This window comes from Meles meles, chromosome 11 (assembly GCF_922984935.1).
Source record: "Meles meles chromosome 11, mMelMel3.1 paternal haplotype, whole genome shotgun sequence".
NCBI lineage: Eukaryota > Metazoa > Chordata > Mammalia > Carnivora > Mustelidae > Meles > Meles meles.
In genome coordinates this window covers 3,572,665-3,594,928 of record NC_060076.1, presented here as the reverse complement: position 1 = coordinate 3,594,928, position 22,264 = coordinate 3,572,665, and the positions used below count along the sequence as shown (strand labels likewise).

Here is a 22,264-nt window from a genome sequence, read left to right as displayed (position 1 = left end):
TCTTCCCCGTTCCAATACAAAGTGCTAATTTCTCTTTCTCTAACGCATTTGATGGTCACTTCAAACAAATTCTTCAAAGAGATTGCATTAGACCAAAAAAAAACAAAAAGAAGAAAAAAAGGAAAAGAGAAGAAAAAACCCCCAACATTAACTCAGAATCCTGATGGGTTACGATTGCATCACTTTTCCCTGAACGCTATTCCCTGCTTCCTTTTTGTGCTCTAAATTACCAATTCTAGTCCCTGCGTAGCTAAATAATAATAATTACCATATAAATGAATATGCATGTGTGTCATTTTTCTCCCTAAAAGCAAGAAAGCCTGTTTCTGTTGGATGAGGGTTTTGTTTCCGAACAACCGAAGCACTTAATGAGGAACCTCACCTCTTGCTTTTGAAATCCTGTCTCCACCGGGAAGAGATGAAAAAGGTACCGGATGCCCCCTGAAGCTCAGAAGAAATTTTCCAACAAATTAAAGGAGGTCTTTCTCTGCTCCGCAGGTAACAATGGCTTGGACAGGATCAGAATCAGAATGTGAGGCCAGAAGGGGCTTCAAAGCTCAAAGCCAAGCTTGTCCTTCTGCGGACGGGGGACCTGAGGCCTCTTGGAGCGAAGCCCTCCTTGGAGGGTGACTGTGCGCCCGTGAGACAAGAACAGAGTGGCCAAACCACGACTCCGTGTTTGCCTTTCTGTTCTGGGACTCGCTGCGGGACCTCGAGCAGGACACGCCATCTCCGCAAGTCTGAGATGCTGCACCCCTCAGTGACGTGAGGGCAGCGCCTGCTCCAGTGGGCTGGGGCCAAGATGAATGAGGTCACGGATGCGGCCCTTAGCCCTACACATGCACCAGTGGTCACCATTGAGGGGAGGAAGATGGCAGGCTCGAGGCTTAGGGCCCTGAGCCTTGCAGTGTGGTGCGGTGAGCAAGGAGCCAGACCAGGCGCCCCGAGTCCTTGGAGACCAGACATTTAACCACCATCATCAGCGGAGTACTGATGATGCTCACTGATCTCATTATACAGACTAAACAGAGTTAAATCAGCCAGGAGTACTAATTATAATGGACAATAGAGTCACACAGTACAATACAACCAATAATGATATCACTTACACATTACTAACTCATAATACTAATAATATTATCAGCATGGCCGTGGCGGTAGCTGCCGGCAAGGACCGGGGCTGCCTGGTCTCTCACTGTCCACACCGCAGGGACACTGTCCAATCAGCCGGGTGCCGAACTTTTAGATAAGCTCAAGAAGGTTTATAGTCAGTAAATGCATGTTTCAGAAACTATTCTAGGTCACCAAAGGCAAGTTTGGGAGGTCTCGCTGAAATCACAGAGAGAACCACCATCTCTCCCCCAGAAACCAGGACTTGGTGACTCACAGAGATTTTCAGAAATTCCATGACCAAACCAGCCCAGTCCAGATGGATCCCGTATGCGGATCCAGTGCCTGGATCTCTGAGGCCCGAGTTCTGGGCAGTTTCTCTCCCCCATGAAAGGCACAATGACCCAACCGCACGAGTCCACGCCTCTGAACTCCAGGTTGAACGTTTATGCACCAGAAACATGTGGTAATTTATGAAAATCGCTTACACAAAATAACACCGTTCTGTCTGTCTAAGGTTCGGTCACGGGAGGATGGGTAATGCGTGGCCCGAAGCCAAGCGAGGGTCTGAGTCGAGAGCGGGGTCCCCCACCTGCCTGCAGGATCCATCGCCTTTCTCGTCCCTGCGGTCAGCTGGGCTGCGGCCCTGGGCCTCTCCTGCACTGCGGCAGCCGGGGAAGGCCAACGCTTGGCCTGTGAGCAGAACAGCCAGGACACAGCCGTTCCGGCTCGAGCTCCTGGATCGTGAGGTGGTTTGGCGTCGTAAGCATCTTAAAAGGAAATCTGAACTAGGCACGCAGAGACCCTGCCACCTTGGGTGACAATGAGACGGAGCGTGAAGCCCCCCAGCTGGGACAGCAACGTGGCCGGGGTATGGCTGCGGCTGGGAAGGAGCTCACGATCCTCAGGGCGGGCGAGAGCCCTGGGGCGGGAACTGGAGAGCTACTGTGTTCAGAGCCCCAGGTGGCGGGGAGGACCGTCCTGGTTCCGGGAACTCCCAGCGTATTGAATTTGCCTCACATGCGAGGAGGGTTGTGTCCCTGTGGTTCTGTCTTTTTTTTCTTTTTTCTTTTTTTAAGATTTTATTTTTAAGTAACCTCTACACCCAACGTGGGGCTCAAACTCAGGACCCTGAGATCAAAAGTCACATGCTCCACTGATTGAACCCAGCAGGTGTCCCCCCTCCCCGGCTCTGCTTTTTTAAATGTCGCCCCCAACCTGCTGGCAGGTGCGGGTCGGGGTGACCTGGGTTCATACCCAAAAGAGCAACACCCGCTGCTTGGCCAAATGGGACCAGCACTGCTCTGAACAGTGGAGAAGCAGCCTAGTGAGGAGAAGAGAAGCAGACCCGAATGCGTCCGGCCTGGCGAGCTGCGCTGCGAGAGTTTGATTTGACTCGGCAAATTCATCATCAATTATGGATTAACGCATAGAGCATTTTGTACGGGAAAGCGTCGGTCCGGTTCCCGTCGCTTAGGGGGCTCTCGCCTCCCCCTTCATTCCTGACAAGGGATTGTTTCCACACCTCCCAGATAAAAGAGAGGAAACCTTCAAAAGCGTGATCGACTGATGAGTCAGTTTTAAGAAGAGTTGGCCAGAGGTTGGTTGAGCTGAGTATGGAAAGGGTCGAGCCTCATTCTGCCTGTCATCCCCTCCGCCTGAGACAGTCTCTCCACAGACCACCCCAGCCCCATCTCTGGAGGCTTCTGGAACAACCTGGCTCTCCTGGCCGGGTTAGTGGCCCTCATGGCCCTTCTCACAGCTGGGCCTGCTTTGGTCATGCAAGGTCATCTCCAAGTGTAGATGGTACTCAAGGCCAAGGGACCACCTTGCTCGTGGGGGACTGAGGCAGAGGGTAAGGGTCCCAGCAGCAAGGACCACGGCGCCTGCAACAGGCTATCATCTGGGAGGGTGTCCCACGCCGGCTCCGGAGCAGGTAACAAGATTTAAAATGAGCCTGTGGCTCAGTGGTCTTCCTTCTAACACTGCTGGATGGTAGAAGTTGGCTTTGTGTGTGTGTTTGTGGTGAGGGGGGTCAGGTAGGAGGCTTTATTTCACCGGGGGTGAGGTGGGAGGGAGACCCTAGACAGAGAGCAGCAGATTGGCACCTGGACAGGGACAGGGTCAAGGGAGGGCTGCCCCAGGCCTATTGGGAAGGAGACGCAGAGGCGGGCCTCTGTTGAGACCTGACCCAAGGGGCTGGGGTGGGAATGGGAATTGGGTCTGAAGCAATGAGGGCAGCCCCGCTTCTGGGCTGGACATGGAGCCTGAGCCCTGCCGCCTCCCTTTCCTCCTGTTGGGCCTTAGTTCCTCCTGGCTCACTGGGGCCACGTGACCCCTGAACCCCACTGCCCCCATCCCAGAGGACGGGTTAGATCGGGTGGGACAGGGGACAGGGAGCCTGGGGTGAGAGTGTGGGGTGGGGGTCCCTGGTGAGCAAGGGGCCTCGGTTTGTTATTCAGAACTGAAGAGAAAGGGCAGAAGTTTGCCTGATCACGTGGAACTGTCACTTAGAACAGGGAGCGGGATCTGTGGCTGCTGGGCCGAGCCCGGCCTGCTGCCCATTTGAGTAAACAAAGTTTTACCAGAACCAAGCGCACCCGTTCATCTACGCACTGTGACGGCTGCTTTCAAGTTACGACGGAGCTGAGCAGCTGCAACACGGGGCCACATGGCCCGCAGAGCCCAGGACAGTTACTATCTGGCCTTGACAGAGAACTTTGCCCGTCCCCAATTCAGAACGGCCTCGGCCCTTTGGGCACTGGCCTGTGCCGGGCGGTGGGAGGCCATCGGCTCACTGGGCCAACCCGCAGTCGAAGGAAGACACACCATTTCTTCCAGACTCTGAGACCCAGACCGCAGCTGCTCCGTGGATCTCCCGTGACTTAGACTCGCGGCGCTGAGGACGGCGTGGACAGAGGCTGCCAGAACGGCTCCTCAATCCCCGGCTCTCCGGAAAGATGCGCGGGATCTTCCCCGGTTTGGCCGTCTGGAGGAATTTCAAGCAAGAGAGAGAGGGAGAGTGTGCGTGCGGACACTTGGGTGAGTATGAGAATACGGCAAGCGCACGAGCTGCGGTTCTGGGCAGGGAGAGGCCTGCACAACCCACCCTCTCACTCCCACCGAATGAGCTCTCAGGCAAGGACTGCAGGCACGGGGCAGCCCCGCGAAGAACCAGGGAAGTATATAGTAGTAGGTGAATTCGGAAAGAAGACCGGGATTCAAAATACCACCAAGCCAGCACCCCGGCCTGGTCCGATGGTGGGTGACAGGTGGGGACCAAGAGAGCCATGTCTGGCTTGCGCAGCAGGAGAGGGCGCTCCTGATAGTCAGATGGTGGGGGAGATCTCCGTGACTTTTTCTCCTCTGCTTTCTCATACGCCAGCCTCCCAGACACCGTGTTGCCGCGGCCACGACACAGGGCGCCCGCAGGTGCCTGCAGGTCTGAGGGGACCAGGGCCCCTCCCCTGCAGTCCCCAGAGAATGGAGCAAAGCCCCATTCATTTCTCCTCTCCTCGTGTTGAGGCTCTCCTGCCACATGGCCGCCATCGCAGGAAGCCTGTGACAGAGCAGGAATTTAAGTCCCAGCTCTCTGGCCAGAGGCCCAAAAAGAGGAGAACCATGGAACTGGAAGTTTGCATGGAAATGGCAGAGAGAGCAGCTCAGGCAAGCAACCAGATGAAACTCTTTATGGACTCGTGGGCTCCCCCCAGGTTGTGCGTGCAAGGGTATAACCCCAGACAGCTTTCGAAAGACACCAAGAGACAAAGCAGAGCGCAGACCGCTGCCCGGGCCCGGCTGAGTGGTGTGCAGAGCTGCAGAGCCCCGCACAGAACCTGCAAAGGCTTCGAAGACGGAAGCGGGAGGGGAACCACAACACAGAACAGGTGGCTGGAACGTGCAGCCTGAGCCCCAGTGAGTCAGTGGTCTGCGAGGACAATACCAACATCCACCACAGAATTTAAACGAGACCCGGAACCTCACAACAATATGAACAATGGCCAGTTGACAAAATCATGCAACACAAGGACGTTTGGGAAAATCTCAGCTCATGTGGGAAAAGACCAACTCAGAAGCAGCCAGTTTTGGTTTTTTTTGTTTTTGTTTTTGGTTTTTTTTTTTTATTTTTTTTTCATTTTATTTATTTTTTCAGTGTAACAGTATTCATTCTTTTTGCACAACACCCAGTGCTCCATGCAAAACGTGCCCTCCCCATTACCCACCACCTGTTCCCCCAACCTCCCACCCCTGACCCTTCAAAACCCTCAGGTTGCCCCAACCTCCCACCCCTGACCCTTCAAAACCCTCAGGTTGTTTTTCAGAGTACATAGTCTCTTATGGTTCGCCTCCCCTCCCCAATGTCCATAGCCCGCTCCCCCTCTCCCAATCCCACCTCTCCCCAGCAACCCCCAGTTTGTTTTGTGAGATTAAGAGTCATTTATGGTTTGTCTCCCTCCCAGTTTTGTTTTGTTTTTGTTTTTTAAGCAGGCTCCATACCCGATGTGGAGCCCAATGTGGGACTCAAAACTCATGACCCTGAGATCAAGACCTGAGCTGAGATCAAGACTTGGATGCTCAACCGACGGAGCCCCCAGGCGCCCCCACTGAAACATCTGTATGAAAACCCAATAACAACAATGGAGCTCAAACAAGTCGACGCACAGGCAAACAGTCTCAGAAACAGAAGACGGTGAGAACTAAATGGAATTCTGGAAACTGAGAAACGACAACCCAAATTAAAAGCTCCCTGGATGGGCCTGACAGGAGAATGGAGACAGGAAAGGAAGGCGTCAGTGAGCCTCAAGCTGCTTCCATGCAATGATCCGACCCATGGCAGAGGAGAGACAAACAGAGAACAGGGCCCAGTGCCCACGGAGGGAACCACAGAGAGGGTGCTCATGGCCCTGGAGCCTCAGGAGACGGGGGAAAGAATGGCACAGAAACTATTTGAGAAAATAATGGCCAAAAACTGCCCAAGTTTGGAGGAACACGTAAACTTATAAATTGAAGGAACTCAACAAACCCCCAAAAGCATAAATCCGAAGGAATGCATGCCAGACAAAGGTGACTAACTGTGCGAACCGAGAACAGCGAGAACAGTCCCCGAGGAAGCCGGGGGCAAGGACGTGCTGCCTGGGTGGGGGTCTGGGGGACTGTCCTGCCGTCAGACCCACGCAGGCCGGAAGGAGGCGGGACCCCGTGAGGTGTGAGGACGGCAAGCTGGGGGTGTAGAACTCTGAACCCAGGGACAAATCCCTTCAAGAGTGAAGGCAGTAAAGTCTTCCTCGGCTGCTTGTTCGGCTCCATCCAAGGCCAAACCCACGCCCACAGACTGAACGTCACCTAGATCCGGTTTGTCTGTTCTCCGGTCTTCTGCAGGTTCTGTGCTGGGATCCGAACCCACACCCTTCACTCTCCCTTTACCTGGTGACGGAGCCCCTCTCTCTGGGAGCCCCCGAGCCACCGCACACAGGGTTTCTTACCCGCCTGACGCAGTCCTCCTCCTTCAGGCGCTCCTGAATCAGACCGGCGAGCAGTGTGCTGGACAGTTTCTAAAGGAAAGACAACACACAGAATGAGGGTCCTAACTCGTATACCGAGCCAAAAAGGACACGTGATTGGTAGGCCAGGGGGCTCAGCTGAGCACTGCGGAACTGGCTGCGTTGACATGAACTTTCCCCAGTCCCCGACTGATGTCCAGAGGCCTCTGGAAAGCCCAGGCTCACCTTGCGGGTCCCACCTCTACCCTGAGCCTCATTCTCCACCAACCACCCCTTTGACAGCTCCACACCACACGTGCACGCCGACCTCCACTCTTGCTTATCCTTATCCTGTGTCTCCACTCAGACGCTCCCCCCACCCCACCTGCGTGACTCCAGGCTCCCTCAGAGCCTTGGCCCAAGAGCCACCACCTGCAGGAAGTCCTCCCTGACCCTCCCGACCCTCCCCAGGCTAGGCTAGGAGCCGCCATAATCCTTAACAGTGAGTTCTGTTACTACTCCAACCACCAGGCCTTCCAGGGCTCTGCTCACATGTCCAATTCCCCAGGAAGTCGCAAAACTCCTGGAGGAAAGGGACCAAGTCTTACTATCTTTGTACCCCAGACAGTGTGCGGGGGCAGGGGGGCGTGGTGCCCATCTCTTCCCAACTCTGCTCAGAGACCTCATGGTAGTAGCTTGGAATCAGCCGTGGGGGAGTAGTTATACCCTGGTAATGGGGGAATGCCGCAAAGACGAGCTGTTTTCCCCAGAGAGCTGGTTGGTAAATGTTGACCAGCACACCTCTGCCCCAGCCTCAAGTCAGTGCCAAGGAAAGAGGATGCCCTTGCCAGCTGATGAGTTAACGAGACGTCATGTTCCTGAATACATTCAATAAATACTATTACTGACCTGTTGATTATACCCTTTGTGCCGGGCACTACGCCCAGCCACATTATTCGATGTTTATAACTCTGGACAACCTGTTCTCTCTTTTCACAGAAAGAGAAGCTGAGTCTCAGAGAGGTGAAGCCCCCTCCCAACCAGGGAGGGGCAGAGGCTGAACTTAAACCCAAGCAGGGAAGCCAGAGCCCTGCCTCTTCAGCACTGTGCTCTCCCTGGGCCCTGCAAAGGCACGGGGGGGGGAGGGGGGGGGCATGTGCAGGGAGGAAGTTAAGTTAAGGATGGCCGACCTTCTGTCTCTCTTTGGAACTTTCTCTGGCCAGAATCAGCATCCCAATTTTCACAGCCAAGTCGGATGTTTCTAACAAAACCTTGAATGCCCCAGAGCTGATGCCTGGAAAACTCACCCACTCCCTCATGTCCCCTTGACCTAAGATGACTAAAAGCTGGTGCTTCTTCACAAACACCCCAGTACTTGGCCAAAGCAGACTCCCAGGCCAGCCCCGGACAGCACATCCCGAGCTCTGTCAGGGCTGACCGGCCCCCAGGAGGGGAGGGGCTCCTGCCAGGTGCAGATGAGGGTCCTAGGGTGTGCACTGGGTTCACACAGAGGTGCCCAGATCAGGCGGCAAGAAATCTACCTTACGCTCCTTTTTGCAAGCTGGGGAACCCCAGAGTCGGACCACGTAGGCCTGGCAGGGGGTGGGTCCTGGCAGGAGGCAATTTCCCAAAGTACCCTTAGGGCTAATGGTGACATTTTAGTGCCAGTGGAGCAAAGCCTCGGTCCTTCACTCTAGAGTCAGCAGCTGCGAGGGTTTGGAGACCAGACCCCGCCGCGGGAACGCTGTCCTGTCTGCCGGAGCGCCGTTAGAGCACCTAGAGAAACGGAGAGCCGGGACACCAGAGCCTCTCCGACAGGCTGTACGCTGCCCAGGCTGGCTGAGAAAGGGCGCACGTGCCAGTGTGTGCCCGCGCCTCACGTTGTGTCCCGGCAGCGAGGGGGTGGGGAGTAGATGGTGCCCAACCACTTCTAACCGTGGGTGTTTGCCCTGCTTCAGCGAGCGGGCACAGGTTGGCTCCCCCCCAGAGCAATTCAGAGAGAGGGAACGGGGTGCTGGTGCAGGCGGTGGGAGAACTGTCCCCAAAGGGGTTCAGCTCTGGTGCGCTCCGATCCTCCTGGACCCTCGAGGTAGGGACCCTGAGGCTGCTGGTCTGGGGACCACACCCGGAAAGCCACTGTCTTAAAAGCAAACTCAAGTACCCAAGAGCCCTCCCCTACACAGGAGAGGTTGCGGGAGAGGGTGCCTTTCTGCCCCACCCCTAGCCTCCCAGCGCTCCTGGGGAACTTAGCCCAGCTGGCGAGGGAAGGGGGTCAACAGGGAGTGGCCCTTTCCTGTCCCCTCATGTCTCCTGCTGACCCCAGGCAGAGCCAGCTTCCATGCTGAGGCCCGCTTCCCTTTGAGATTAGTCTCCTGTCCCTCACGGCACCCATCAGAAGGCAGTGAACAGGTACCGGGATGGGCAGGGGTGGTGGGGAGGGGGGACGGGGTTGGGGGAGGTGCCAGCCAGCCAACGGGTTGAAAGGAGACGGGTCCGGGTGGGGCACAGCACTGCTGGGGCCTGCCCAGCAGGGGACAGGCCCATGACTTTGAGCACAGCCCCTCCTGGGTACCCCCCTTCGCTCCCTGCCTTGGCGCTGTCTCACTGCCTGCTTTGATGTGTCACGTCAGCCACGGGCTTCCAGGGGGCGCCTCTCAGAGTCCTGCCAAACTGTCTCTGTAGGACTCGGGCTCCCTCCTCCCAGAGCTCTGCCGTGCTCTCCCACCCCAGCCCCCCAAGGCCCGGTGCTGTGGGGAGAATCGGGGACAAACCGGTGAAGCCCTGTGACACCCCCGGCTGGTCACAGAGCAGGCCCCGATCAGACGCAGGGCTCCAGCCTCTCGTCTCCCTGCTTTCTTCTCATCACAGGCAGAGTTGGCTGCATGGGCTCGGCTCGGACCTTTCCTCTCGGTCCAGCTCCCAAAGCCCACCGGTCAGCCGACCTCGGAGGTGCCCCCCACGGTGAGACGTGCGGGTTTGCTGCGGAGCCTATAGGCGGCCACGTGTGGTGGCAGGCACAACCCCGGCTCTGCCCCTTCGGGCCCCTCCCTTCACCTCGCACACCTGGGCTTCCTCGCGGGGATGACACGAGCCGGAAGAGACCCTGCAGTGGCAAAGGCCAATGGACTTCACAGACAGAACAGCCCTCGGACCTAAGTGCCCTCTCCCGGGCCGCAGGCAGCACCTCCACTACCTGGAACCTTCCGCAAGGCCCGTTCGCACCGCCGCCTGGAGTGGCCGAGGGGGACGCAGAGGGTTCCAGCCCCACACGCTTTGTCTCGGCGTGGCCTCCGGGACACGGAGCAGCGAGGCTGGAGAGGGCATGGCGGGAGCAGACAGAGGCCACCCACGGGACTGGGGTGACCCCAGAAATCCTCAGCGACACCGGAGAGCCCTCCATCGCCGGGTGTAGACGGAGGCGGGGCCAGACGGCGCATGTTCTCTCCTTTGGTGTTAAAGGAAACAGCGGCCCTGGCAGCCGGGCCATGGCTGCACCGGGCTCCACGGGATCCTCACTCCGTCAGCGGGACTGAAAGCAGTAACCGACACGGCAGCTGGGAAGAGCCCAGCTCTGGCTCCTTCCTGTCTGGCCGGCCTCAGAGCCTGCATCACTGATCCATTCGGCAAACAGGCTGTGGTGGCCTAATACGACAGCTACGCGCCCCGGAAACGCGGACTGTTGACAATTGTGCTAGAAGAGTGACAACCATGCTGAGAAAGGGGAGTGGCGGGTGGGGGCCCCCCCGGCCACGTCACAATTCCCTGGGGAGCGACGGACACTCCCGCCGCACACGTCGGGGTTCAGACCAATCGAGGGCCCGGGAGAGGCTCGTGTGCCTCAAAGACGGCACTTCTGGACCAGGCAGTTTCTCGAGCATCTGTCCTCCCGCGGGGATTCAGTAAGAACGTTCCTCGGCAATTAAAACATCCCAGAGCAACCACGCCCAGCTTCTGTGGCAGAGAAATAACCCACTTCTCCCTACACCTCCTGCGTCATTAGAAACCCACGGGACTCAGTCTTCCCCAACGCCACTGGGTCCTGGGTCGGGTGAGGCTTCCGGAAGCCCTGGCCAGAGTCTAAGGAGACGCCGACTCTCGGGCTCGGCGAAGCGCAGGGGCAGCACCCGCCGGTGCCTCCTTCACTTCCGGGCCCTGGGCTCCCTCGGGCCGCCCTCTTGCTCCCCAGCCCGCCCCCAGGGCTCCCCTACCCAGTGTTTGTGACAGCGAATGAGGGCAGCCTTAGGGAACGCGCCAGAGTGGGCAGCTGAGGGAAAAGGACGTGACAAAAGAGGACAAACTGAGAGCAAAGGTGGCCTTGGTCGAGGCGGAGAGGAGCCGAGAAGCACCTGCTGAGGGACGTGTGCGCACCAGAGTGCCCTGGGGCCGGGCAGAGGGCACGAGGGGCTGGACGACCGCGAGAAAGCTGTCTGCTCAGGGAGAGTCTAACCCTGACCGGATACTAAAGAAAGACTGGTGAGTTTGCTTTCTTTCTTTTCTTTTCTTTAAGATTTTACTTATTTATTTGACAGAGGGAGAGAGAGAATGAGCACACAAGCGGGGGAGTGGCAGGCAGAGGGAGAGAGAGAAGCAGGCTTCCCGCTGAGCAGGGAGCCCAACTCGACCCGGGACCCTGGGATCATGACCTGGCAGACGCTTAACTGACTGAGCCACCCGGGCGCCCCAGGGCTCCATTTTTACATGTGGTCTGGTCACTGTGCACTGAGTTCCAGCAGATAGAGACGAAACCACTCCGGAAGAAATGCAATGCCGTTTGGGTTTGCTCTCACGTCCCCGGGAACAGGGGGGTGTGGGGCAACATGGGGAACGACATGAGGAGCCCATGCTGCTTAAAGCTGGCGATGGGCCCATGAGGGTTCTAAGGCCTTTCTCACTGCCTCTGAGTCACGCCATAATATTTTACAATAAACAGTCAAAAACAAAAAATCTGGTACAATCCCTCCCTGCCTGCATGGTTTGGTGACCCTTGGCCTAATTCGGGCTCTTCCCATGAACCCTGCCATTAGGCTAAGAAGGCTTTTCCCAGCACGACTGTGGCTAAGGCCCACGGAGCCCATCCGCTCTCCCGGCCTCGAGCCCGTGCCTACGAGTCAGTCACTGGTGGGTGAACGCTTCGGCGGGGAGTGACGCAGTCAGCCGAGCCGCCGACAGCACAAGGCTTCCAGGCCCCTTAGCCTGGGTACCCCCCTCCTCCCCTGGGGTTCCCAGGGGCGAGGAGGAGGAGTTCATCTTTGGGTCTCCCGCGGCACTGCAGGAGAGCACGCGGCACACAGGAGGGGACGCGTAAGTATTTCCAGACAGAGAACCGTCTGGAAATGCCTAAAATGAGGAGGTCTTGATTAACAACAGCAACGCAAAAGAATTCCAAGTAGGAGGGCAGATCCTGGATGAACAGAGGAGGAGGGATTTGAAGGTATTTTCGCTACTTACAAAGAGAGCTGTAAAAGGCTCCAGATCCACAGGTGACTTAAAGACGACCCTACGGAGAGGCCATGCCTGGCGACGGCCACCTGCAGCCAGGCCACGCACAGCTGCCCGACTCACACCATGCTGGCTCTTTAGGACTTTTTATTCCTTGATCAGTCCTGATGGCCTTGCCTTTCATCTTCCCTCCCCCGTGCTTCCAAACCGTGGAACCCCAACCAGACACCCTTGAAAGCACGTCGATGTGGTCTGAAATATGCCAATAATTAGCGTAATGAAACCCAGGAGGAATTTCTTTAAAATCCTCTCCTCTGTTGAATTTGATAAACCAGATAAAAGCATCTTTATCCTAGAAATAAACTTGCCTCCCCTACCCTGAAAAGCTCTCTGAAAATGAGACAACCGCTTTCTTTCTCAAACCATGTTTCTACCCCCGAATGCCAGTGTCCGTCCCCCTGCCCATAAGCACACACCGATTTCTCCAAGCCAGAGCCAGGGAGCACGGGGGCCTCGAGGTGACAGTGTTGGGCTGGGGGGACTTGGGGAGGTGATTCGGTCATAAGAGTGGGGCCCTCGTGAATGGGATTACTGCCCTGAAACAGGAGACCCCAGGGAGCTCCTTTGCCCTCTGCACCGTGTGAGGACGCAGCGAGAAGACGGCCCTCTCGGGACACGGCCACCGTGGCGGCATGACCTCAGAACCCCAGACCCCAGAACTGGGACAAATCAATCCCTTGCTGCCAAGCCACCCGGGCTGTGGTGCTTTGTGATTGCCGCTCAAAAGACCTAAGAGATCCGCTCATAGTCCAGAGGGAATTATGAAGAAACATTTCAAAGTTCCTATTCGTATGGAAGGAAACGACATAACGAAGTTCTGTACTTTCCATTCAGAATAAGAGGGTTCAAATATGCGGTTGGTGAGATTTTAGGAACAAACCCCGAGTGCCCTGGGACACCATCCACAGCTGTGTGTGAGCGAGACGGAGAGGACCGGGAGGGCAGCCTGGTGCCACAGAGCGCCCCACAGCACCAGGGGCCGCAGGAGGAAACCCCGAGGTGCAGCTGGTCCTCCCAGGGCAGAGACAGCCGGAGGACTGCCCTTAACCCCCCTGCCCGTCGGTCCAGACGGGGGCGCTCCATCATCTGTGGACGAAGCCCCTGCCCTGGGCCCTGGGACGGTGGGGCTGACCCGGGGAAAGCGGGCCCAGGCCACTCCGTCAGCACAGAGTGGCTTCCTCACTCTATGAACGACCCTTTCTGCCATAAACCCTCGCCTCCATCCCCACCAGGACGTGCCCTGCTTGAGAACTGTCTCTTCCCTCCCGTCACACCATGCCTGTATCTCATTTTGCCCAGCATCTCCCTCACTTCATCCACGAGGAAACAGAAACGAGTAGGGGGTGTGGGGGAGGGGGGAGCTGTGGGAGCCGTCACCCCACCTCCCCTCCCTGCCTGCCACCGCCCCCACCCGGGTCCCCAGGGCCAGGCCTACCTTCGTGTTTTGATAATGCTTCCTGGCATCTGCAGCCAGCGAGGAAAATTCTCTGGCGATCAAGTTCTCCATGGTCAGAAGATTGGTGCTCAGATGTTTGCAAAGCCACATTGCCTAAAGAAAGGAAAGAGGACAAGAACATTGTCGTGAAAGCTGGAATGGAGGGAACTCCATTCAAATGCCCAGGTCCTTCCACATTCTACTAGAAACGGCTGGAAGCATAATGATTTCTGGCGGGAAGGAGGCCACCAAGGGGGACAAGCCCATAGGGTCCCTCCCAGCCGCTTAAATGCTTAAATGCTCTCTGTTCTTCCAGCGGCCGGTGATCCCTAGAAAACCTAAGGACGGGCCATGCCTGTAGCTGCCCTTGGCATCCCTGTTCCAGCCCTGTGGGCCTCAGAAGGTTTACAACAGGAAACGCAGGGACAGGACCTAAATATGGGTCACGATCATACTCACTCATTGTTCCTTAGATCGGGACATGACCTAGTCTAGCCAAATGAATGTTTCGTCCGTTGATGACTATGTCCACTCTAAATGGATAAATGCCTTTCAGGGAATAAGAATGCAATAAAATGTTCTCAGTGCCAAGATTATACTGATGACCATTTCGGCATCAGGATGAGTCAGAAGGCCCTGAAGTCCCCCGGGGCAATTATGACCCTTAATTCTCTCTGTTGCTTGTACCGGGAGATGTCAGCGATGAAAGCCCTTTAGGGCTCTGTCTGGATTTTACTATGTGTCATCTTCCTGCAAAATTAGAGGCCCTGTGTCCCCAGGTAGCGGTCAGAGGCAGGAACAGCGAATTCACCGAAAGGCTTGTAGCTCAAGCACCAGCCACGTGCTGTGGGCCCTGACCTCACCAGGAGGCGGAGTGGGTCGCCTCAGCCAAGCTGGGCCTTGATGGGCAAAGCCGTCTGCGTCCGCGGCGCTTCAGGAATTCTACCAGCAAATTCGCCAGAGGTCAGAACGGGGTGAGCATAGCGGGTCCAGAGTGCCGAATGTCTCAAAGACAAAGGCCCTTTGCCAGAGGAGACCCCTCCCCCTGAGCGACCTGACTCGGCCTTAACACGGCTTGGGAGCCTGCCTGTCTAGTGCAGAGGCCACAGCTCAGCAGCGGCTTCTCCGGGCTCCCTGGGCCTTTCCCGGGAGATTCTGATCAGGCAGGTCTGGAGGGGAGTCCGGAAGCGGCTTCCCCCAAAGCACCTGCTATTGCTTGGGACTGTCAGGCTTGGGAGCCCCTGGTTTCTAGCAGTGAAACAGCAGACAGGAGTGAAACCTGGCAGCCTGATCCTGAGGGGCACAGTAGAAAAACCACAGATAGACTGACAAGCAGAAGGCAAGAGGGATGGGCAGACGGGCAGATGGAGAGACAGAACGCTAGGATATGAATGATGCCAGGGCTCAGCAGACACAGGTTGGCTTGGGTAAGGCTCAGTCATTCGAATACCTCCTCCAAGAAAAGGCAGTGTCAGCTTAAGGACCAATTAGCTTAGTCCACGAGCCAGGCTTTTAAGACAGAGTTCTGGGGCGCCCAGGTGGCTCAGTTGTTAGGCATCTGCCTTTGGCTCAGGTCATAATCTCAAGGTCCTGGGATTGAGTCCCGCATCAGGCTTCCTGCTCAGAGAGAAGCCTGCATCTCCCTCTCCACTCCCCCTGCTCGTGTTCCCTCTCTCTCTCTCTGTGTCAAATAGATAAATAAAATCTTAAAAAAAATAAAGAAGACAGAGCTCCATCTCAGAGGATGGCAACTGTCGCAAGTGTTGACTCTCAGTTCAAGATCGAAACCGCAAGCAGGAGGAGGCAGGCCAGAGTCAGGACTGGGGCTGTCTCCAAGGAAAGATAGGAAGGGTGGGATGAGGTATTTGTAGTACCTTTAAAGTCGAGAGAGAATCCTCAAAGCCCATGTGGGCTAATGAGAAATTCTGTAAAATCTGGGAGTCAGGGGTCTGAGTGTCTATGGTGCAGTTTCCATGCCTTTCGGACTGAACTCTTTCATAATTAAAACATTAAGAGTGACTCTCAAAAGTCTGTGTCAAAAGTCTCTCGACTCTGGTCCGCTTCTAGAAGAAATGTGTCCGAAGGATGTAAACTAAGGGTGTGCAAGGATGGTGTCCACGGCCTGAGAACACCCTGGAGGGCACATGCCAGCGGCAGAGACAGCGCTCCTCCCTGGCTGGCCGTGGAGCGGGGAGCGATACCGTTGTGGTCTGTGCTTTCCAGGGTTTCTGCTAGCGCCGTGCCGCCTCTCGTGATAAGAAAGTAAGTTAAGAAGCAGGAGAAGGGAAGGAGGAAGAGAAGCTCGGTGGTGTTGAAAACCCGCTGAGGGGCAGCCTCATTCCGGCCGTGCAGGTAAATGAGATATTACGGTATTACGACACTTAATATGATTCACTTACTATGGTTGTTTTCCCCGAGGCGGGTGGACCTAATATCACAATCTTCGGCACTGTCGGAGAGAAAGATTTGAATGTCACCGCCCGCAATGACAGAGCAACCTCGGGGGGAGGGGGGCGGGAGGGCCCGAGGTGCTTGGGAAGCATTCATTTCCTTCCTCCCCCGGATTTCATTTTCTGCGAGTGACAGGGTCGTTTGTAACGCAGGGGCTCCGAGATGCTCACACCATCGAGCGAACTCTCTCTGTTTAGAGAGGAAAGTGATCACTGAGATGGTTTATTTTTCTGTCTCCAAGGGGACATGGACACGGTAACTTGTTTGCCAAACTAATAAATATCAAGAACAATTGGGATTTCAAACACCATAAAGCATTTTAAACAGGGACTTTGTCTTGGGGACACGCTCTCAAATAAAGCTGTATTTTATGTAAATCGACCTTCCAAGCTTTTATATATATATATATGTACATATACATATATATATATATATATTTATGCCTTTTTATTTAGCAAATTGCATTCCCCATCGTTTTACAGAGGGAAATAATGGAAAAAAGCCTAGAGTATGGGCCAGATTTATAAAACCCCAGATAGGCAAAGTCTTTGTTTTCAAATGTGGGCATTTCTATGCAAATGGCTTGCTTCTGGTGGGAGGCCAAGGCTCGGGAAGGTTGTTGGCCCCACAGAATTCCTAAAGCAGCTCCCGGACAACAGAGTCGGTGTTGGCCCACGGGAGAAGACCAGACCAGCATCCTTGCAAAAGCTCTGGAAGGCATGTGTTCTTGGGTCCAAACAGGAACCAGAACGTGGTGTCTGGACAGATGAATCCATGCTGATTCCTCCAAGTACCACCTGACTGAGCCACCCCTCTACCCCCGCGCCCTTAAATGTGGGAGCTAGGAACACGGAACAGACATTGGGAAAGCAGACCTGTCCCCTCACCATTATTGGCCTGACCCCTGAGCCAAGGGGACGATGAACAGGTGTATACTCCGACTCATTTGAGCCTCTGATGGCCGCATGCAGAGCCCGTCCTGTCAGGCCACCAGAAGGGCACCTCGTCTACGCAGGGGACGAGGGACATGCATGACCTTTTAGTTCGGAAGTGGACACAGAGAGGGAGCTAGTTTGGGCCATGATTTAATCATCAGCACATCGGTGACCCAGCCAGGCTTTTGTCCAGATTCACGGCACCTCCTTGTTTTCAGGGAAAACATGGAGGTTCAGATGACCCACTGATTCGCTCCTGCGCCGGGAGGGATGCTGCCGAGGGAAGCAGGATGGAACGTGGGAAACTGCATTAGACAGGACCTGGAGGGAGCGGCCATCCTCTGTGCCCGTCCCCGACCAGGGAACTGCTCTCTCTCTCTCTCCTCGAGAACATGACAGCCTGGAAACATGTCACGGCTCTCGCTGTTTCTTTGGTTTTTATGTATCCCCAGCTAATTGCTTTAGAGCACTGCTGTTTCCTACGTTTCTAAACACTTATAAACCTGGTCCATAACCCCGATGATGTGTGAACTCGCTTCTTAGAAGCCCCAGATCCTTCCTGTTGGTGGTGATGTGAATTAGGGATGCGGGGGCGGGAAGGCTCTGGACAAGGCAGCACCAGGGGCATCTCCTCCAGCCCCGGCTCCCGGACAAATGTTGCCACACTCCAGCTTGGCAACCCCCTGCACACACATTCCTCTCCAAGGCAGGCCCGGCTGGGGTGCTCCCCCCGCCCTCCCCAGATGGCAGACACAGCTTCCAGTATCCTGCGGGCCAGAGCCATGGGAAGGGAGCAGCAGAGGGACGGGTCCGGCTCCCATGCCCTTTGCCCAGCGGCCTCTCTAGGACGCGAGCCACAGGTCTCTGCTCGAGCTCCTCAAAGCTCAGGCAAGACCCAACGGGACTCAGGGCCTGCGGAGCCTGAGGAGGAGGGTAACGAGCTGGGGGACAAGAACATTCGGGGAATGAGTTGACTCCCAAGCCAGGCATCCATCTCCACAAAGTCATGGGGCTCCCAGGCTACTGAGGAAACCCTCCCCTTCTGGGATCCAGTAAGTGGCACCCAAATTGTACCCATCTACGAAAATGCTTGAAAAGGGGAACATCCACGGCCTTTCTCCCCACCTAATTTCTCACACACATTTACGTGATTAATTTCAGTTTCTTAAAATCTAACACCTTGGAACTCCGGCTCTGCTCATGAGTAATTATTTATAAACAGTGTCATAAAAGGCGGCTTGACTGCCAGGAGTAATCAACTTCTTCAAACCACTTCAAAGGAAATCAAAAAACCTTTCCATCCACAGATCCTTTTGAGGTTTAACTAGGAGCATGATTTAAAATTCACAAGAAAACCCTTAGGTATTGGAGCTCTAATACACAGCTTTCTTGGACAAACGTTTGATAAAAAACTCAACATACCATTATATACACCATCACCTGCTTTAATATCGCCCAGGGCTACTGTAAATGCTCACTTTGTACTAAATCTGCTTTCTCGAGGCGAAGGGGCTGCCAGCCCTGTGCTGGGGGGCTCCCCTCATTGCCTCCTGTGCATGCTCACCGGCATGAGTCTGGAGCCTTCTCTCCCTCTACACCAGCCACTGGCCACGGGAACCTCTGCCCATGCCACATCATGCCCAGTAAGCAGAAGAGCTGAGCGCCAGCTTCCAGGAAACACAGGCCCCTGCATGGCTGGAAGGAGGCGAGACCACCTCGCTCACCCGCGCACTGGAAATGCTCACTGGACGTCAGGAGGCCTCCCCTTGTCCACTGTCCTCTTCCAGAACACACGAGAGCGGAGTTAAACTGTTCTCGGCTTCCCCCACTCCAAGAAAACTCCGGAAAGCATATTCATCTGCCCAGCCGCCCCTCGTTCCCCCACGTTTTGCTTCCCTGGTTGGCAGAAGCCTGGGCGCGGGAAGCGGGGGGAACCCACAGGTGGCCCTCTCTGCTCTTCATTTAGTGGTTGGGACCTGAGCAAAAAGGGCAAGGATGTTCCATCGTTCAAAAGAGCGGCCTGCCCAAGGCCTGGGAGAGGCAGCGGAGGGCTGTAGGAACAAATCAAGCCCCCAAACAGTGGTTTCTGGGATCTAATACCTCTGCTCCCTGGGAGAGTATCAGGCCCAAAACCCCACGCCCAGCCTCTTGAGGAGGGTAGGAGGCTGGCCCCAGCCAGAGTCAGAGGAGGCGCGTCTGCATTCTTCGCCCCTGCTTGGGAGCAACAGGCGGGGTAGTGTGGACAAGGAACCAAGGCTCCGTGGCAGGTGGGCTTGGCGAGCAGACCCTGAACGATGGAGGGGTGCTGAGGAGGACGGAAAGGGGTGAAGGGGGGGCGGCAGAGGCGGCGGTAAGGCCAGCCCCTGGTGTCGTCGGCTGCCCCGAGTCCACAACAGGAAGGTGCTGGTGAGGCGGGCAGTCCGAGGCCGACGACCAGATCTGCACGCAGAGGGGCAGGATGAAGGTATAATGAGAACCGGTCTCAAATTTCAGCTCCTGAACTTCCAGCGGGGGCGCTGGCTGAGGTTTGGGGCTCAGCGTTGGCGAACGGGGCCCCAGTACACGGACCCGAAAGCGGAATGTTTCAAACCAGCAGGACGAAGCAGCCCCTACTGCCCCTCCCCGCAGCCAGGCACTGGGACCCACCGACCTCCATCCCCTTACCCCAGCACAGCCGGTGTATGAACCAGGACCCTGAAGTCTGCGGCAGGACCGACCGCCGGGAAGGAACGTGGCCACCTTGCAGACCGCGCCAGGTAATAAACAGCCAATCAGAGAACGGAGGCCTCTTAGGGGCATCTCTGGGGGGCACAGTCACCCCACCAGGAACACGAGAAGGCCAGGTGGACAGCTTGAGAAGGTGGTTCTCCCGGCCCTCCGTGCTCCTGGCTTCACGCCCACCTAGGGCAAACGGGCTCGCAGCCAACATCAGTTCTCGAGTCTCCCCGACTAGAGGCTCAGGAAGGGGCACAGCTGTGCTCTCCGTGAGCCACTCCGCTTAGGTGGGTGAATGGCCCTGGTCCCAGAGCAGCCCCTCTGATGCTCGAAAGCCAAGCCTGAGACAGGTCAAGATCGGGGGGTCAGGGCACACCGAAAAGGCCAGCCGTGCCCGGTGCACCTGCAGGCCTGGGGTCTCCTCCCTCTCACCTGTCTTTGCAGCTGTTTTTTAAACTGCTCAGCGTCCTTTCTCATCTTAGGCGTGCGAACCCCACCACGGGGCATCTCAGGCCTCTGTCCCGCTCAGCTGCGCCAAGTGCTAATTTCACTGGTGTGCTGGTATCTCCTTCAAAGCGGCCAGAGCGCCAATGAAAGAAACATCAAAGCTCCCAGACACCCGTTTCCCTGACAGCTCACACGGGACGGGAATGAGCCTCCCTCCACTTGGCAAATCGACCATGGAATGGAGTGCCCCCCACTTCTCCCTGGTCCTGAGCGCTGGCTTTGGGTCCAGCCGACCTGCACTTGGACCGATGTCTCGGGGAGCTCTGGCACTCCCTAAGGGCACCAGTCATGAGACCATCAGGAAGACCCAAGTGCTGCCTGTCTAGGTAGCCCAGAAACCAAATTTACACCTGACAAGTAAAGTCATCACAGAGCTTAAACCCAACAGGCGAGATCAGATGGACCCACGAAAGCATTAATAATTGAGTCCATGGGCCGTTTGGGGGTTTTCATTTTAATAACTTGGCAAGAGAATTTTTAAGCTGTGCCCCCCAAAGAAATGCAGGCATTTTTCCATCAGCCACCACCCCAAGTTGTCAAAACCCCTCCCCACCCTGCTCAGCCCTCCCCTCAGACACAGGGAGGACGGAGTGGTTCGTAGCTGTCAGGCAGGAGGAGGTGGAGGGAGAGGAAGCCCAATCACTCACCATTATCGTTGTCCTGTTGCAAGTGCTTGATCATAAACGGGATGGGGTCCTTGGGCTGGTGGATCAGAAGTTGCTCCAGCATGTTCTGTGGGCACAGGGCAGATGCCCAGCTGGTTAACAGCTGCATGGGCATCCAAAGCCCCAGGCTCCGGCTCCAGTGGCCCAGAACCCTGGTTGCTACCAACACTGGTTATGGGGCCTGATCTCTCCACCACACCCACCAAACCTGCCTTGAACTTGGGATCCCGCCCCTGTTCCAGCCACCATCTCCTTGGGTCCCCATGAGCAGAGGCATGACGGAAGGGCCGTGTGGGTATCGCCAGGGAGACACCTGGAAGGACCGCACCCCGGACTCAGAACAGGCGGGCCCGGGGTACTCTCCCCTCTGTCCATCTGTGCTTCCCAGACTAGCCTTCTCTCAGGTCTCCTGATGCACCATGTTCATGTGCCCCTCAGAGCCTTAGCAAATGCTGTTCCCTCAGCTTAGAACACTTGTCCCCCTGAGTCCCCAAGTCTCCATGAAAACACACCTTCCGGATCACACTCACTAGATAAATCCTGTCACATGCTCCCGCAGCCCCCGTGTGTCCCCGTTATTGCCTCACCCTTGTCCCGGTGCTGGGCTCACTCGCAGTAGGGGCCCAAAGCCGATGTCTGCTGGGGGGCATGGCCACCACTGCTACCCGTGTCCTTCCGGGGTGGGACAGACTATTTACCAGCCTGGGATCTAAACAGTCCTGGGATAGTCTGGCCATTTATTCCAAGGAAAGGCACCTTCCACGGTTCCAGAACGAGAGGCACAGAAAGAACTGGGTAGGTAATAGGATCTGCGCTGGCACAGTAAGGAGCTTCCTTTAGGGACATGAGAAGTCCTAGCTTCCCTCTGCACCTCACCCGCAAGTCCCTTCCCTTCCCCAACCCTCGGCTTCCCCAGCTGCTGGAAGGTCCAACTAGCCCAGGCCTGCTGGTGCACCCGAGACAGGGTGAGATGATGCTAGATGGTTCACCAATGAGTGTTTTTAATTTCACTTTTAAACACTTATGTATCGAATGTGTATCAGGGAACCTCAGATTTCAAGGATATTGCTTAGCGGGAAGTAAAACAGGTTAACTCTTTTTCAGTGCGTTGATTTCAAGAAATGACTGAGTGAAAGTGGGATTGTGGTGCTGGTGATGGGACTCGATACACGTGGTGTAACACTTCCTAGAACCGTGCACACACGGGGAAGAAGGGCAGGTAAAAACGGAGGGGCTCCAAATAAGGACCCCATCTGCTGAACCGTCCCGTTCGACTGTGATGCCGAGGAGTGAGGCTCGATGGTCTTCGCAGGGGGCGCTGGGGAAGGGTACCTCAGAACTCTGTACTGTCTTTCTAACACCCTGTGGGTCTGAAATTATTTGAAAATAAAAAGTGTAAAACCCACGGAGGGAACACGCACAAATGACTAAGGACTGGACATCCTGGACCGAAAGCACCTGCGGACG

The 22,264-nt window shown here is 56.0% G+C and overlaps 1 protein-coding gene across 2 annotated transcripts in view; it reads right to left on the bottom strand.

Annotated features, from left to right (window-relative positions):
• AK8 (adenylate kinase 8) overlaps nucleotides 1–22,264 on the bottom strand; it is a 117,401-nt gene that overhangs the window by 94,087 nt on the left and 1,050 nt on the right. For both annotated transcript variants that reach the window (XM_046023026.1, XM_046023028.1), the window contains exons 2-5: nucleotides 20,780–20,864; nucleotides 15,924–15,973; nucleotides 13,525–13,638; nucleotides 6,594–6,662 (exon numbers count right to left, since the gene is read on the bottom strand). In XM_046023026.1, the coding sequence (XP_045878982.1) occupies nucleotides 6,594–6,662; nucleotides 13,525–13,638; nucleotides 15,924–15,973; nucleotides 20,780–20,864 (318 nt within the window). The remainder of the gene's footprint in view (nucleotides 1–6,593; nucleotides 6,663–13,524; nucleotides 13,639–15,923; nucleotides 15,974–20,779; nucleotides 20,865–22,264) is intronic.